Source organism: Siniperca chuatsi, linkage group LG5 (genome assembly GCF_020085105.1).
Source record: "Siniperca chuatsi isolate FFG_IHB_CAS linkage group LG5, ASM2008510v1, whole genome shotgun sequence".
NCBI lineage: Eukaryota > Metazoa > Chordata > Actinopteri > Centrarchiformes > Sinipercidae > Siniperca > Siniperca chuatsi.
In genome coordinates, this window is record NC_058046.1 from 17,852,784 (window position 1) to 17,869,646 (window position 16,863).

General features: G+C 42.3%; 3 protein-coding genes across 5 annotated transcripts; 1 reads left to right on the plus strand and 2 right to left on the minus strand.

The window, feature by feature from the left end:
- Window positions 1–712: 712 nt before the first annotated feature.
- Window positions 713–8,111, minus strand: thoc5 (THO complex 5). The gene is made up of 20 exons (XM_044196800.1): window positions 7,947–8,111; window positions 7,610–7,714; window positions 6,597–6,740; window positions 6,227–6,340; window positions 5,752–5,849; window positions 5,207–5,353; window positions 5,006–5,120; window positions 4,598–4,730; window positions 4,415–4,492; window positions 4,201–4,244; window positions 3,439–3,538; window positions 2,515–2,623; window positions 2,334–2,435; window positions 2,135–2,231; window positions 1,933–2,044; window positions 1,740–1,843; window positions 1,549–1,636; window positions 1,336–1,451; window positions 1,024–1,214; window positions 713–916 (listed from the first exon to the last, which is right to left on the minus strand). Exons 2-20 carry the CDS (start codon window positions 7,706–7,708, stop codon window positions 853–855), a joined length of 2,055 nt encoding a protein of 684 aa, XP_044052735.1. The 5' UTR covers window positions 7,709–7,714; window positions 7,947–8,111; the 3' UTR covers window positions 713–852.
- A 479-nt stretch (window positions 8,112–8,590) lies between these two features.
- On the minus strand, window positions 8,591–13,946 carry tfip11 (tuftelin interacting protein 11). 3 transcript variants are annotated; one of them, XM_044196802.1, is made up of 15 exons: window positions 13,790–13,946; window positions 13,018–13,225; window positions 12,502–12,673; window positions 12,255–12,411; window positions 12,014–12,140; window positions 11,753–11,915; window positions 11,320–11,508; window positions 10,958–11,137; window positions 10,688–10,822; window positions 10,474–10,577; window positions 10,195–10,363; window positions 9,812–10,055; window positions 9,535–9,677; window positions 9,229–9,394; window positions 8,591–9,095 (listed from the first exon to the last, which is right to left on the minus strand). In XM_044196802.1, the coding sequence occupies exons 2-15, from the start codon at window positions 13,221–13,223 to the stop codon at window positions 8,749–8,751; spliced, it is 2,502 nt and encodes an 833-aa protein (XP_044052737.1). In that variant the 5' UTR covers window positions 13,224–13,225; window positions 13,790–13,946; the 3' UTR covers window positions 8,591–8,748. The 3 variants fall into 3 exon arrangements, with proteins under 3 accessions (XP_044052737.1, XP_044052739.1, XP_044052738.1); XM_044196804.1 differs by having other exon boundaries at window positions 11,753–11,905; window positions 12,013–12,140; XM_044196803.1 differs by having other exon boundaries at window positions 11,753–11,911; window positions 12,013–12,140.
- A 233-nt stretch (window positions 13,947–14,179) lies between these two features.
- srrd (SRR1 domain containing) lies at window positions 14,180–16,584 on the plus strand. The gene is made up of 6 exons (XM_044196805.1): window positions 14,180–14,661; window positions 14,787–14,827; window positions 14,914–15,122; window positions 15,217–15,315; window positions 15,995–16,146; window positions 16,219–16,584. Exons 1-6 carry the CDS (start codon window positions 14,513–14,515, stop codon window positions 16,457–16,459), a joined length of 891 nt encoding a protein of 296 aa, XP_044052740.1. The 5' UTR covers window positions 14,180–14,512; the 3' UTR covers window positions 16,460–16,584.
- Window positions 16,585–16,863: the final 279 nt, after the last annotated feature.

The window sequence follows — 16,863 nt, forward strand, 5'->3', positions numbered from 1 at the left end:
CGTTAAAAATGTCTTTTACTCTTCCTAACTCGTTGCATTTTTATTAGAATACTTTGTGAGCTCTGTAATTTTATTTTTCAGTTTTCCTGAAATACTCACCACATCTGACAGATCTCAGTAGGCTTTTGTGAAGTCATTCAGTCAAGTCAGCCAAGACAAGATATCTTACTTCATTTTGTTTGTTCTCTTTACTGATAACTTTGAGTTTGCTCTTGAGAATCAAATGGAAAAGATTTTCATCCAAAAATAACCTTCTAATTACATCCTTATCCATAAATCCATGAGGCATTAATGTCTGGATTAGTTTACATCCTGCTGGATTTGCACTCCAATGCGCAAGAAAACAAGTGATATTTTTGCCAAACACTTCTGTAGACTGCTGCTAGCTAATCATAAAATGAGAGTAATCCTTGATGGAACTGGTGTCAGTATCCTGCATAACAACCTGTTTTTCTTTTATTATTGCATCCATGATGATAAATGAAAGGTCAAAGGCTAACAATACACCAATATTCCACAGACATAATTCTCTGGGGAAATGACTCAGCTCGCTGTAGCACTGAACCACAATGGCATAATAATCAGCTAGTGCAGACAACGCATATAAATAGAGCAGCACAAAGAGAGGTGAGGGTAGAGAGGAAGGCAGAGGGATAAAACTGAAACATTTGGAGTGCACAACAGAGACTTAAATAGACCAGAAACACACTGATTCAAGAAAATAACCTGGTGTTCTTTTATTTTCAAAGTGTTAAAAAGGCTTTTAAAAAGGTATACTTTGTGTGTCAAATAGTCACAAAGGTAAGCTTAAGGGAGTTGTAAAGTACAGTAGAGAGAAGCATGTGGACAGATTTAGCGGTGACTGAAGAAGCCCTGGGGATGGTTGTACTTGAATGGCTTCAGACGATTTGGGCCCCTGAGAAAGAGAGAGCCATGTCAGAAAAACAGTAAATCTATTCAGATATGAAAGTGTCTTTGACGAAATGTTTGCAAAGAGTTTAAATGCTTCTTGTGACTGTATACCTGACAGTGCGCAAGCACATCTTCTCTCTGGGAAACTCTCGTGGTCCCTCCACGCTGTCATCTTGTCCTTCAGTCTCCAGATACACATCCAGGCAGACGCACAGACGTGAAATCTGATTGGTCAGGAGCTGGTATCCTGGACGTGGGCCCTGTAGTTCATTTTTGAACACATTGACCTCACTCTCCATGGCCTAAAAAAAAAGGAACAGATGAGTCATTTGGAGTCTGAAAAATCTAGACATAAAGAGCTTGTACAAGAACAGAGCACAGGCTTATGGAACATAAGTGATTAATATTGAAAAATGTTCATACTCGTAGGTTGTCATCAGTGCGTCCACTGCGCTCTCCCTTCCAGCTGAGAGAGAGGGAGAAAAGAGGAGAGATTTCTGGGTAACGGGGACTCAGCACCACAGCGGCCTGGAGACGAGCTGAGAAAGAAAAAGATTGAGGCAACGAGTTTATAAGAAACAAATAAAAATCAAGTTATCAATATTGGCCAATTCTATCATCACTGCTAGTACTTACCTGTGCCCCTCTCCACCACACCCATAAAGTACATATCAGTCTCCTTTGCCAGCCCAGCATCAGTCACATGACGTGTATATGGCAGATCCTACCAAGAAAGAGAAATATCATAGTGAGACATGTGCTGCATGAGGTGTATTTTTGGATCCGGGTGATTTCAAATATCTGTACATGTATTTATATGTGTATACCATATACTCCTCGTGAGTGATAGTGGTCCAGCGAGCTAAATGGGAGATAATCTTGGCAGGAAAGAGGTGCTGACACTCAGTGGAGACCGGGATGATGCTGTGCTCTGAGGACAGGAGCACAAACAATCTCAGTCAAAATGTCCTATCTCTTCTTTAGGACTATTTAATGTGTGGTCGTTAACATGTAACGTACCTAAAGAGGCAAACTGTTTGTGCAAAGCCAGGCGGGACTGGACTCGTCCCCTCAGCAGCTTTATGGTGCTCTCCATTTGGCTGGCACACAGAGAACTGCCCACACGCACACCCTGGAAAAACAAGAGTGTATACCAACATGATATGGCTGTAACACACAGAAACTGTGCTCAACTGGGATAATACTTGATTTTAACACGTACCTCTGAGGCATCTTTGGGAAAATGTAGTCCTCCAAGACTCTGAACCCACATGTAGGGATGGCCCAGCTCCTCCACATAATCAGCAAAGCAAACAATCCTAAAAGGAAATTATGGGTTAAATCTGCTGGAATTTTGTTAAATTCAATGGTGTGATTCACTACACATCTTCTTATTTACTTTAATTATTTGACATCCTCACCCGACTTTATCAAACTGGTAGCGATTAGCTGGATTGGGTGTTTCTCGTCCCTGGTCGCTAGAGTAGAGACAGCAGAGTACAGTGTCTGATTTCAGCAGATCCCTGCAAAAGAAGACATCATTAGACTTTCCTTTCAGGGACACAGAGAGGGAGACGAATTCTTATGTCCACACACACACACCCTGCGCTGATGGCTGTGTTGAGGTCTATGGAGGTGGAGACCTTGGTCTTGACAGTCATAATGTTCAGATTCATCAGGTAGTAGAAGTAGAGATGAAGGATACTGCCATCTGTGGAGACATGACGGATAACACATGGTGATGAACTAATCCATTACTAGCTTAATTCAATACTCTGTCTACCCCCCTCTTTTCATTAATCCTCCCACTGAACGTCCCCCAGGGTTTACTTTACACTGCAGCATATTAAAGAGTAATAACGGGGTGTGGTCACGATGGTAGCGAGCAGCACCCAGGAGACACATACTATTCTGATGGTCATCTTTCATGCTCCACTATCTGCAGTCACAGTGAACTCAGTGACACTCTTGTCACTCACAGACTCCTACACTGCTCACTTTTTGCTTTTACTGCAGTAAACTGACTGCTGCAGCTGGCAGCAGTGAAGATAAGTGTGGAGAGGGAAGGCACTAGAAATAAAAGCAGAAGTTAGAGAAAGGCTGGTGATGAGAAAATATGCTTACAGCATGTGGTAGGTGCTGCAGATCCACGCTGCTGCAAGCGTCTTGCTCACCACCTCCCTCCCTCCCTCCCTCTAGGTAGAGTTACGCCTGCAATGCAGATCTCCCTATAATCTGTCACTATTCCTTTTATTGCCAGCAGAGGGAACACGAGGGTCAAGTGGTGTCATGACATAATAGAGTGGGTCACGCTTACTTTCTTTCACATACTATCTCCTAGGTATAGAGTTACCACAACACAGTGTAACTATGGTCACATTACAGGGAATGTAACACAGATGACTTGTAAATATTTGGGCTTATACATGCTGTGTAAAGACAGGGAATGTGTCTGCTTGCACAAAATGCACAGACCTTTTTGGTGCAGACACTAAAATTTTAAGTCATGAAGAATGTAGAACCTACCTTTACACTTGAGGTCTAAGCAGAGGGACAGAGGGTGCCTTTTCAGCATCTCCCGTCTTTTGTCATCCAGCTGGCCGCCTGTAGTTGGCCTTCTCCTCTTCTGCCAGACAGACAATAAAAAGCAATGGAAACAAGAGATGAAAAGAAATAAAGCAAAACAAGGTGCATGTTTGACATTGTGGCATATCAAATATGTTTGAAAAACAATTTGCATCAAATTCCAGCTGCTTACAGGAGAAACATGACAGTCACTTTAGCATTTTAGCCCTCTACTATTACATATAAAAGGAGGAGGGGTGGTTCAAAGGAAGGGCTGGCAGTAGTAAAAATTGAAAAAGAAGAGGGTGTTTCAGATGAGCTGTCATATGCAGACGGTAAAATGCCAGACAGGTTGTAACAAAATACAAAAGATTTATTCTTAAATCAGTAATTTAGAAAATAGATCTAAGCACCCTGGTGTTCATGCCTGAGGTAGGCTCAGGTTACAGTCACTTAGCCATTCTTGGTAAATATTTCCCAGAATCCCCCAGCTGGCACTCTTCCGGATGCAGGAAACGATCGATAGCTTCCGCTCCCCAACTGGCCAGACCACAATGTGTGAAAGCTAGGGCTTCAGGGACAGTTTGTGTGCTCATTGCCGACACGGGTATATTAAGAAATCACTGAACTCACTGACCTGAGTGTGTGTGTGTGTGTGTGTGTGTGTGTGTGTGTGTGTGTGTGTGTGTGTGTGTTGGGAGTAAAGCCAGGCCTTAGACTCACTGTTTTCTCTTGCTCCTCCTCTGCATCTGAATCACTCTCATCATCTGGATGAAACCAGAACACATACATTTATGTTTTTTGTTGTTGGGATGACACAAACATAACATCTTGAAATTTTAAGCGACAGAGTATAACAGAAAAATGAACTGCACTACAAAGATAAGTGTTTGTGTGCTGTATGTGTGACGACAGACATGTATAGTAGTGTTTGTACCCTGGGAATCTTCTGGAGGTTTGGACAGGGCCTTGGCCTCATCCACATCACCACTGATTGAGACAATCAGGTTCTTGTCTGAAATTGAAACAAAAATAAATCATTGACAATCAGAGCTTACATGCCATAAAGAAAAACTCTATTTTGTCTTGAAACATAGGATATTCTCTAATGATTTCTTACCACAGGCCTGGCCATAGGCATTGGCTTGAACAAACAGGACGTAGAGAGGTGGAGGCAGGTGGCGGGCAATCTCTGTTTGTTTCTGAGTCTGTTCAAAAGGCATGGACAGGTACTGCTGCACTGGGAGAGAGGCCTGTAAAAGAAGAGATGTCCATTGGTGATCCAGCAGTTAATACATTCACCTCAATGAAGAAAAACAATTCATGGGACTCTACAAAACACTTTTGTTTAAAAATAAATAAGCTAATAAATTAAAAATTCAAACTCATAAATAATAAATGAACAACACACTTTCAAAACACTTTGCAAAATCAATGCTCCAAGCTGCTGAGACTGGAACAAGAGTGATAGCGTGGTCCTATCAAAGCACAAAACCTTTATAATATAGCACCCAGACAGTTGTTATACCTGCATGATGGCATTGAGTCCTGGCTGCAAACTTGTCAGATGTTCCTTCTTCACCTCGATGCTCTTCTGGATCTTCTCCTTTGTGGCCTGTGACTCCTTGTATTTCTCTGCCAACCTGTATCCAAGCACAAATTTTTAACAAGACTGTTTTTTGACCACAACATGCTACTAATGCACTATGCTGTGTGCAAGTCTGCATACCTCTTCCTCTGTTCAAGCTCCCAGTCCAGTCGTGCCAGTGTGAGTTGGTGGGGATCATTTTTTGTGAGTTGAGGCCTGGAAATTTCCTGTGGCGCCTCCTGGTAAAACTCTTCCTCAGACACCAAATCTATTTCCTCATGCTTAGACCTGGGTCAGGGAAAGGTATGCTTAGCATTTTGTGTATGAGAAGGTGCTATATACATAAAATGTATTAATATTACCACTGTGGAAGCACGCATGAGCAACTGTTTGTATAACTATACATTTTGAGCATCTTCTGAGGTGAGTAATTGTTTTTCACTTAAGTACAAACTCAGTGATTGTAAATCTCTCTCTGACATTTCTAGGGCTTGATGTGACCCGACTTTTTTAGAAAGAATTTTGTAACCTCTTCAATTAAAGCACCATATAAATAAAGACTGCTTTTTTGTTCTTCTTGTATATAATGATGGATAACTTCAGTAGATTTTAATGGGTAGTAATTTAGCTTGTTCTCAATTATGTGCAAAGTAAAAGCTGTTCTACTTGAGATATTTTGTACTAACTTGAACTCCAGACACTTGCTGATCTCCTTCTGAAGATGCATAACTTCATACAGCAGGTTCTGTAACTGAAGGTGCAGTACATCCACTCTCTGCTTTGCCTGAAAGGACAGAAACGGTGGTTAAGGCTGGTTTGCAAACACAACCCAGGTGCCCCTGGAAATAAATACATGCCAAAAATCAGAACCAGGATTCAATAAGAACAAGGATCAATAAGCAGGATCAATACATTCTAATCGAAAACAAACCAAAGGGTGTATAAGCTTTCTTTGCTGACAGTGGCAGCTACTGCAGTTAGGTGTTATAAGTACAAACTAAGTGCTTGGTGTTCAACTTGCCTTTCCTGATCAGCACAAAAGGGAGTTGAGGCAGCACTTTTTCAGCAAATTTATGGAATAGTGTGAACTTAACCTAAGCTGGTATTTCTTTTAATATCCCATAAACGTTGGACAGCATTTGAGAGTTGTGTGGGAGTTACCTCGTGTGTCTGGTCTCTGCCTCTCTTTAGTCGCATATGAGCCAGGCGATTGAGTTTTTTCAGGTTCATGAAGTGGATGCAGCTCTGCATACGTCTCTGCTCCACCTCAGGACACTGAGAACAAATACAACTAGTAAGACTTCATTGTTATTGGTGAAGAAACAGAATCAGCTTTTTTTGGGATCATATATACAATGTTGTGGTGTATTAGATTTACCAGTACCACTAACTGTATGTATAAAGTTTCTGCTGTGGGGGACTCTACTTGTTTCTAGTGACAAACCAGCATAATATACATAGTGTACATTATTACTGACAAAAAAAAAAAAATCAGTCTATAATGACAGATTAGTTTGGATGTGTATCTTACCCCCTCTTTGGCTCCGTTGGCTTTAAGATCCTGGATCTCACTCATGAGTGTGGCCAAACTCTCACATGACTCTTTGTACTGCAGGTAGTCCTGTTCAGGGTCCCTGCTGTCCAGCTCCACCTCCTCACTATACACACGCACATCCTGGAAAATAAATAACAAAACCTACATCAGTATACACAGTATAATCACACCACATCACACCACCATCGGTCCTGCTTTAACTCGAACCCACTCTTCTTGGTGCTGTAAGAAGTCCAAGTACTGAATCCATTACAACGAAACTAGCAGGGATTCAGCCTTCTGGTCAAAGCAGTTGGTAGTGAGTTAACTCAGGTCCTGAATGTCAAGACTCCAATATTGATAACTCATACGTTCAGTATCCTAAATTAGTACCTGGGTATCTGGTAACAATATAGTGCTTAAAAATAGAGGATGTACATCCAACCTAGCATTTGCTCCCATGATTCATTTAACAACAAGGGATTTGTGTTTCAATCACATATGGACATTCATCACAATCACAAAAGCAGATTTAACCATGTGTAGACTTTTCTATGATGTAGGTCCAAAGCAAATAGGAGCAGGACACAATAACACCTGTAAAATATAAGGTAGCTCCATAGCGATACAACAAATGCTACACTTGTAAGGCTCAGGCTGTCAGCGAGCTGCAGATTCAACTGCGATCAGTAGTCTATATCTTGTATCCAATCCACTTAATGCATATTTTCGAGTAAGATGTGCAAAATTTAACTCTTCAATTCGCTAGAGTGGATACATTTTTTCAAGTACAGTGAGTAGCGCCTCAGTGACTACTTGAATTTGAAAACAAACTTCAGCTTGACTCTTTTGAATTTTATATCTCCGCTACATTGCCCAATGACACCTTGCCAGGGCGGATTTTTGCTGCTGGCACAGGATCTTCTGCTAGGGGGTCGGTCTCCCTACACAATGCGGCACACTGCTGCCCCTCCGGTCCCCTCAACCAATCCCTCCCGGCGGTGTCCTACCGGCTGGTCCCCATCTCCGCGACCTCGCTTCATCTCTGGGGTTCCTCCTTCATTGCGGAGAACCTTCGACTTTCGCTTCTTCAGGGCGTCCGACGACATGGGTGGCTGGATAAAGATTGGAAATATATAGATTAGATACAATAAGACAAGCTGTTACAGTAACGTACGTGCCACCAATATTTAGCAAGCTAGCTAATCTCTGTGATAGCTAAGGCTGACTAGCTTATTAGCTAACAATCGTTAGCTTGTCGGCTCATAAAGGAACGTTTTCCAATCATAGATACCAAACCGTCGATATATTGTGTATTTCATGAGATATCTATAGATGTCCACATACCTCCGTGATGCAAAAATACGCCTGCAATGATTGAATCGTGCGCAAAGGCACATACGTGATACACACAGGATAATGAAGATACTTTGTTTCACCGCAAAGCGCCGAGTACGGACGGAAGCCCAGTAGTGCCAAAAACCTCAGACCGGATAGCCGGAGGAGGAACCAGCCGCTACACTGCCACCTACAGTAAAACGAGTTACATACCGGTATTGCAAGTCATTCAAAAAGACTGCATTACACAATTTTCTCTATTATTAGTTTGTTATGCTTTACAAACAGAAAAATTAAGAAAACACCAATGGTGAAAAGGAACTCAAAAAGGTACAGTAGAAGTTGCCACACCATAAGAGAGAAATCATTAAAAAAAATTGTCATGTACATTAATAAACAATAGAAGTACTGTTTTTTGTACATGTACGTACATAAAAACACTAATACAACCTTGTATTCTTTACAAAAAAGTTTACTTGTAAAGAAATATGCTATATTGAGAACTTGCCTCACCTGTGTTGAATGCAAAATCTTCTGAAACCAAGTACCACATACAAACCTATATGTACTGTATATTGTATAAGTACAGTACTTGAACATTTGTACTCATTTACATTTCACATCTGATTTAAACAACGACAAAGTAGACAACATACATTCAAAAATTATTTATTCACAGTTCTAGTGACACTTTAAAAATGTACAAAGACACATGACAAGGATCAGCATACTGAAGTTACATAAAAACCAAACAGTCGCTCTACTTATTCTCTTTTACACTTGGCAGACCAAGGAATAAGTCAGTCCACCCTCACTTGGCCATATCTATCAGACTCTGCAAAGAAGTGGGCACCCAAGTCTTCTCTCCTTGCACAAACACAACTCCTCTGTCTATGTAGATGACAATACGCCCAAATGTGTACAGCTGTTTGCCCTCATGCCGTTTGCCCACTAAGGGCATAAAGACAATGTTGTTCTCCTCTGCCTTGGTCTGGATAAGATCTTTAAAGTTAGTCGGCACACCGGCACTGATGCCCCTGTGAGCTACACACTCGGCATCTCTGCGCTCCTGCATCGCTTCGTACTGGAAGTCCTTTCGTCTCTCTGTCTGTGTTAGATATGCAATATTCTCCCTTGCACCAGGTTGCATATATCCACCTGTGAATATGAAATAGAATGAGTGTTGTAGTAAAAAACAAAAAAGTGCTAATGTGCTGAATTATCATAATTTTATTAAGTACAGTATATAGTTTTCATGTGTTTATTTTCTGAGACTACGTGTAGTACTAACCCATGCCTGAAGACACTGCACGGTTCATGATGTCCAAAGCTTCATTGAATTTCTCTTTAATGAGTGGCTGTGCCAACAAGACGTCACTAAACATGCTTTTCCAACCCAGGTACCATTTAGTGATTTCCTCATAGTTAGGACTGTTGCTCAACCATGAACACAGGACCTAAAACAACAAAACACAAACAGACATGAAGTCACAAAAAATGTAATAAAATTAAATATATCAACAATCAATTGCAGCTAAGTGCATCTTAATTACTTTCTGTTCTGTATACAATTTACTGTGTAAGTATAGATGCTGACCTGCAACCATTTTGTAAAGAAGTTTTTGTCCAGCAGGGACACAAGGCTGGAGGGGGACAACATGCCCTCCCAGTCCATCACCCAGTGAAATGGCTCCATCTGCTGCTGGTGAGGGTTGATAACCAGCTCTTCTAAACACAGAGCTGAGGAGGGAAACAGAAGCCATCACATGAAGAAGAGAAACCAGTGAGAAAAGGAGGGACGGGGAAGACTGCAGGGAAATACATTTTCTCCCACGGCTATGGCATACTTAAGGCAGTCATTGATGAAGACATACCTAGTTTTGGGATGATGTTTTTCACCATGAAGGCCTCCCATGCACCCGGTGTGAATACGTCTTTCCACGGCTGCAGGATGAGGCGGGCTGAGGCGTCGCTGGGATGCCACCGCTGCAAGGCGTTGGATAGTTTGCTCCTGATTGGTGGGTAAAGAGGCTCTAGACGTGATTGGAGCAGAGGCAGCCAAGGATGGATCCAGGAGTGGATGGGCACTGTGTCAGTTAAAGGGTTCCAGTTATCCACCTACCAAACAGGAAACAGAAAGGAATAAAAACAGCTTGCAATGTAGAAGGCATAAGTAAATTATGTGAAATGATCAAAACCATGGGAGTTTATCTACATCTAAGTGTGTCTTTAAGTGAAGATAGTGTGTGCATCTTGCCTCTCTCTGTAGCCGGGGTAAGATCAGCTGCTCCAACAGGTGATCCAGGATCCACAAAGGGAGAAGAGGAGCCCACACTTCCACGCAGTCCACCATTGGCCCTACCATACGAGGCTGCCAGCCTGACACACAGGACCGCATCACTGTTATCCACACTTCCCACAACAGTCTGGACCGACAAAGAAAGGACACACATTTTACAAACACTTATAGTCAAAAATGTAAATATATGTAAATACGTAAGCACAGCTTACTATACGTTTGTGTGTTTAAAATGACCTGTGATAAGGGTCCATGTTTGAATCTGGGGCACTGGAGTGGAGGTCTCTAGATTCAAGAATTGCTCTCCACTGACCGATGTCTTCCAGACAATAAGAGCTGTCCTGAAATAATCAGAAAACAGTCTGAGAAGTGGTAGCTTCATTATTAATGATTTAAAGCAAATAATGAAAGTATGTACTTATCTCAAAAAAATATAACTGCAAAAGCATACCTTCAGAGGGTCCCAGGAACGAAGTCTCTCTTTGAGTAACGGCTGAACAACAGCTACAGCCAGGTCTGCCAAACCCATTGTCTTGTACTCTTCATAATAGTCTGTTTGCAAAGTCTCAAAGATCCGGGCACACTCCTGAAGAAAGAGAAGGAAGGCACCAAAACGTTTACCTATATGGATGTGATAACAGAGCAATGACTATCAAACTGAAACAGCCTGATAACTGTAGCTGTTAGTCTGTTAGTCTGTGTGTGTTCACTGTATATGCACCTGCAGGGTGGGTCCCTCCCCCGGTGCCATCTCCCCAGAAGGAAAACGCTCCACCAATGCCAGAACGGCCTCCATTCTCTGGATGGCATCTTGCTCTGCATCCAGTCTGCTTTGCAGTGCTCGTGACTCGTGGCTCAGAGACACAACTACATCTTTTTCATGCTGCAGACGTCTGGCAGACTACAGGAGGTGGTAATAAGATAGCAAAAGAGAAAGCATGTCAGTATGTGGTAGAAGAAGAAGAGTGGTACATAAACCACAACAACATAAAACAAGCCTCGGGTGGCTGATGCAGAGAGAAGCCTTCATTAGGCCCGGTTGTAGCTGAATATATTTGGCAGATATTTTTGGTTCCCTCATACCTGTAATATGTCTTGTTCTGTAAGGTCTATCAGTAGCTGCAGGTTATGTTCGAGTTCAGGTAGAGCAAAGCCAGATCCCTTCTGATCCTGAGACATGCTTGGTGGACCTTCATCTGGAACACTGTGCTTGTTGGACATCTGACTGTAACTGTAATATACCTTTTGCTCTCTTCCAGTCATATCTATTACCTAGAGATGGGTGGAGATACGGGGTAAATGAGATTCAGGGGCAAAAATGGCAGTCGACATTCATATAACAATTTCACCCACGGGGGCTTGTACTGAGTGTAAAAGTACAATTAACTTAAGTTCCTGATGCATATTACAACATTACAGCCTAATTCAAGGAGTGTGAAGATCAAAGCCTTAGTGGCCTGATAACATTCCTGTGAGACAGATGCAAAGGAGTGTTAATTCAAGACTTCGAACACACCTTGACCTGTGCCAACTCTCCAGCGGATGCCGCTGTACTGCGCCCTGCCAGCTTGCCTTTAGCCTTCAGCTCGTCTACAGTTCTGTAGGAGTACTTGGGTTTCTTCTTTCCTCCAGGGCCTGCAGGATCCTTACGCCACTGGCCTAGCTCCTTCTGAAACTCCGAAACAGGCAGAAATTGAGAATAATGTCAAAATAATGTTGACTGACTCTACAATATCATTTCTGCTATGTAATCTAACAGTGGGTATAGCTCTCTACCTTTTCCTCCTCTTCCTCTGAGTCGACCACAGGAAAATCCTTAAGACTCTGATGGGTTCGCTCATTGCCATAAGCACCCACTGCTCCCTTTCCTTTACGAACCTTTGCCTCAATGGGGTTTACAATACCTGCAGCAATAAGAGGGCGCAAGGTCAGAATATATCAACTCTACTCTGTTGCTCCTGTAAAACACACAGCATTAGTAAACAGCTCAATAACATAGCCTCCTCAGGCCTACCCACCTTGAGCATTCTTGCCCAGGCCTTTGCCTGGTTGGTAGCCCATCATCTGCAGAAGTTTCTGGCCAATTCCCTTTGTGTGCTTCTCCCAGTTACCAATGCCTTTACCAGACTGTATGCCACCTGCAAACCTCTGGGACTGGTTCCCCCGGAAATTACTCTAGGAAAAATAAAAACAATTTGTTTTTGACAAAACACTATTAAAGAATACACTGCAATGGGTAAAGAACATACGCACAACAACATTTACCATCTGGAGTTTTTTGGGTGCAGTGCCGCGAGGAGGGGGAAGTGCTGAAGGACCGCCATCATCAGAGTCATCAGAGCCTCCTTCTACTTTTTGCTGGTGCTGTTTCTCCTCAGCTGCAGTCTTACATAAACCAGCACTCACAAAGTTGACTGGAGCACTGTAGTCTTTAGACCTAGAAAAAACACAAACCACGGACTTGTTTTGTTAACATTTATTTTAAAGCAGCAGTTGTTTTTCTGTGGTCTATTCCTCTTGGGATGTTGAACTCTGTTCTCCTTTGAATAGGGTTTCCCTCAAGTTAGATTTTGTTTCCCCCATTGGGTTTAGATTATGTTATGGTTAGGCGTTGAAGAGATAACTGGTTGGGGTTAGGGTAAGCATCTCAGAAGAGGACTGACTGGAGTTAGGGAAAATGTTGGGTCATGTCAAGGTGAGAGGAAACACATGTCAATAGGGAAACAGACTTCGACCCAACGGGGGCAGTGGGTCAGCTACAAAAAAACCCCCATTCCTTACTTCTTGCCTCCAAAGCTAGGCCTCTCATCCTCGTCTGAGTCCCTGTCAGCCCAGATACCATAGGTGGCCTGGTCCTTGGTCTGCCTGTGTCTGCCGCGGTCTGGATTGAACTCATTGGCCAGGTCCCAGTCTGTCACCTCAAAGCTCTCCACCTCCACACCTTCCTCCTCCTCCTCTCTCAGCCCATACAGATGGGACATGGACATCTCTGGATATCACAATAAACAAAATAACAATACGGTTAAAGTCGTGTAAAAACTCCAAATAATAAGCTACATCCAGAGCCATCTCCATGACAACCGAGAAACTCTATCTGCTGATGAAAGCCACGGGAAGTGGCTGAAAGCTCGCGCGAATAAATCTAACGTTAATAAGTCAATTAAGATTTGTTTTTTTTTGTTGGTCAAACTACCATTACACCCAGTACGTTTTGTTTATTTTGAATGCTTTGTAGCTATGATCACGCTGTAACTGTATCCCAGATATGAGGTCAACAACAATTACCGTTTAGCTAACTTGTCTTAATATTAACTCCAAGAAAAATATAAACAGCATAAATAGCTAGCTAGTTTGGCAACACCATTACTCTTAGTAAATACATATAAACAACTACATGGATTACATTAGATTTGCCCATGTGGAGAAACCCCAACGTGAAAACAAGCTAACATTTACTAGCAAAAGCTAACGATAGCTAATGGAAACTGCTCGCTTTACCTAAAAACTTGAGCGTAGGGAAATAATTTAAAAAAAAATATTTTCTCTAACTTACCTGAAACGTTCGTTATTCCTCTACCCAAAGATCAGGTATACATTCATTAATCTGTGTCAGTAATGAAAGGTAATTCAGCTAAAGTCAGCTAGCTTGTTCGTTTTACACACGAAAACACAGGTACTTCCGGTTGTATCGTAACTGCCGGTGCCAAATTTTGTACTCCGTCTTTCCCTGGCGTACATGTTCTCACATGTACGCGCAAATGTGTCTCAATTTTTCAGAACAAAACAAAATAATTTAGAATAATAATAATAATTCATTTTTGTTTGGTTTTTCGATTCATTGCAGTTCAGATGGCGAAACAATATTTTAAAAGCACTTTCACCATGGTTTCAGATTGAATCCATACATAAGGTTTTGGCCAGCAGATGTCGCCATTTTTTACTTCATCAAATGCTTAGAAACAGTGAACCATTTTCAAGTTTGACAGTGCTTCAGAAAGCTTCGTTTCCCCCACCACTACGTCGAGCTATAGATTACTCGTCTACAGTCCGTTTATTGACCACGCATTAATTTGACAAACACGAGGATACACCACAGAATACAAAATGTGGCATAACACCGGAAGAGGAAATGCGTGTGTTACACTCAAAATAGTCCCACTTGCTGCAGACTCACGAATCACAGACAGCACTTAAACTAGAACTTTGTTAATAATACGAGTATTTTTTTATCACATGTCTGTGTATGTCTACATGGGGTACCGGTGAATTAGCATAAATGTCGGACACCGGGGAGGAGTGGCAGGTGGCCCGGCGACGAAAAGGCGCAGCGCGGCAATCAAGATCACTTCAGGTGTCCTCAAATTCAACATGCTGCCAGGAGCACCTGGACATACGCAAAACTGTTAAACGAATCAGAGACACAGTGTAAGAAGTCTGGGACAAGCTAAGCAGCAGACTCCTATCATTCATTTTTAAAGTGGATACATATTTTCACCACATGCACAAACTCAAGAGGGTCCTATAACTTTGCTTATCCTCCCCCTCTAAAGGTCTGAGCTAAGATGCGAGGAGTTTTGGCAAGAGTGGAAAGGTGAGTATGCTGGACAAGTGGAGTTATCACCAAATATTTTGTTTGGCTGTGCAGTTCAGTGACACTTTCAGGATTCTTGTCTTCAGAACAGCTGCTGGTGGCAGGATCAGCAACCCTCACAAAACCTCCAGACAACAAGGACACTGAGGGCCCCACTGACCGGCTGGGGAGGACCAGAGATGGCAGACTATGCCAACAGCTGGAGTGTGTGTGTTATGGACTTGGCTCCTTTTCCTCCTGTGTCTCCGCTCGCTACCAACTTGCCATGTTGCTGCTGCTGCTGGATGCAGGGCAGGTTAGAGGATATGTTTATCCAATGAGATAACAAACACTCTACATGAGACCCTGTTCATTACAAATCCTGTGTGTCATTGTTCCTCTCCCTTTAGATTCCCGTTAAGGACTGCTCTGTTTATGACCCTGCCTTCTCCTCTGGAGAGAGGGATGTTTTGAGTGAACTGGGTCTGACTGTGCTCACAGAAAATGAGGTCAGTTGTTGGTTTTTATCCTGCAAGACCGTTAGCAGGTAAACAGTGTGGAGAACAGGTGGATAGTGCAAGTGTTGTTGAATGTTTCAGCTGATTTAATACAAATTACAAATACTTAACAGTACTGCCAAGTTGCCACCAACTTTTCAAATCAAACCACAACATCCACTATTTATAATTTCAGTTCGGTGTGCAAATTAATATATAGAGACTAGATCGTTGTTTAGGGGAATAGATTTTTCCCAGGGAACACAGTTTTATTTTTTGTCAGATCTGAGCTGTAACTGTGGACTGTTTCATAAAGTCTTCTAGTGTTGTGGGTTTAAGAGTTCGTGGGAAACTCTGGGCAACAGATTTTAGAGTTTGCAACCAAAGGGGAAGCATTTATGTCAGAAAACCAGCTCCAGAACTCGAACAATAAGAAAACACAGACATCGTGAAGAAAGGTGACACAAACTTGGTATATTATTGCATTCAAAAGCTGCTGTTTGGAGGCAGATTTTTAAATCTCAAATGTCCAAGTGTCCTTTTTAGCACATAAATGCAAATAATGGATTAACATACAAAAAAAGCACTGACAAAACCTAAGATGACTTATCTCAAGCAAGTTTCAGATTGCTGAAATTTGATTTTCTTGTTTTCATAAAACAACAGCTTTCTGTCTCACTGTATTGTGCAGGAGGGGAAGCGTCTGTTGACTAAGCCCACACTCTTTTACCTGATGCATTGTGGGAAAGCCCTGTACAACAACCTTCTGTGGAAGAATTGGAGTACACAGTGTCTTCCTCTGATGATAATCATTGGAAACAGCTTCAATGGCATGAGGGACAGGTTAGTACAAGCCATGAGGGAGATGATGTTTAAGAAATGAGACATGACGTTTTCTGTCTGTCGTCCCAACAGGACAATCGAGAGAGAGTTCAAGCGGGACTACGGCTACATTACCCAGGCTGTGTCTGTGTGTGAGGAGAGACAGCTGCCCTGTCCATCACGTCTGATTGACGTCTTCAGTGACACAGCAGTCATCACCTTTCCTACCAGCAGCCTGAACAGGCTACCACAATCCACCTGGGCAGAGCCGCCTGAACCACAGTACCAACACTGCCTTGATCTGGAGATTATTCAGAGGGAAACACGGAGCTGAGACGAGAGACGAACAAGAAATGGACTGAATGTTTTGGGGTTTGCTTGTTTTTTTATTGTTGCCATTAATATGAGCAGTTTTTAAATAAATTAACCCTGCCTCTAATTGAGGATTGAATCTTGAAATACTGAGCCACTGTCATGATAGTTTGTCTCAAGGCCTTATTGGAAAGGAAAAGAGACTGTTGAGCATCTTGGACCAGTTCTTAACACCTGAAAACCTTGTTTTTGCTGACCTCCAGTGGTTTAATTTCTCACCTTGCTGCAGTGAGGTACAGGTGTACTCCAGGACAATGTGACATAACTGTTTGGTACAGTTAGATACATCAAAGCATATTTGTGACCACTCCCATCAATGGGTTTGCTCATAGGGGAAACAGACTTGAAACTTTCAACCATTGAGGA

Bases quoted from the DNA above. Each gene is read 5' to 3' on its own strand.
- srrd (XM_044196805.1), top strand. From the start codon at position 14,513: ATGTCGGACACCGGGGAGGAGTGGCAGGTGGCCCGGCGACGAAAAGGC. The intron at 14,828-14,913 runs GTGAGTATGCTG...TCTTGTCTTCAG, and splicing joins GTTTTGGCAAGAGTGGAAAG to AACAGCTGCTGGTGGCAGGA. The intron at 15,123-15,216 runs GTTAGAGGATAT...CTCTCCCTTTAG, and splicing joins TGCTGCTGGATGCAGGGCAG to ATTCCCGTTAAGGACTGCTC.
- thoc5 (XM_044196800.1), bottom strand. From the start codon at position 7,708: ATGTCGTCGGACGCCCTGAAGAAGCGAAAGTCGAAGGTTCTCCGCAAT. The intron at 3,539-4,200 runs GTGAGTCTAAGG...TCTGTCTGGCAG, and splicing joins AGGAGGAGCAAGAGAAAACA to AAGAGGAGAAGGCCAACTAC. The intron at 2,624-3,438 runs GTAGGTTCTACA...ATGTCTCCACAG, and splicing joins CTTAGACCTCAAGTGTAAAG to ATGGCAGTATCCTTCATCTC.
- tfip11 (XM_044196802.1), bottom strand. From the start codon at position 13,223: ATGTCCATGTCCCATCTGTATGGGCTGAGAGAGGAGGAGGAGGAAGGT. The intron at 10,056-10,194 runs GCAAGATGCACA...CCTGTTTGGTAG, and splicing joins TACCCCGGCTACAGAGAGAG to GTGGATAACTGGAACCCTTT. The intron at 9,395-9,534 runs GTCAGCATCTAT...TTGTTGTTTTAG, and splicing joins TCTTTACAAAATGGTTGCAG to GTCCTGTGTTCATGGTTGAG.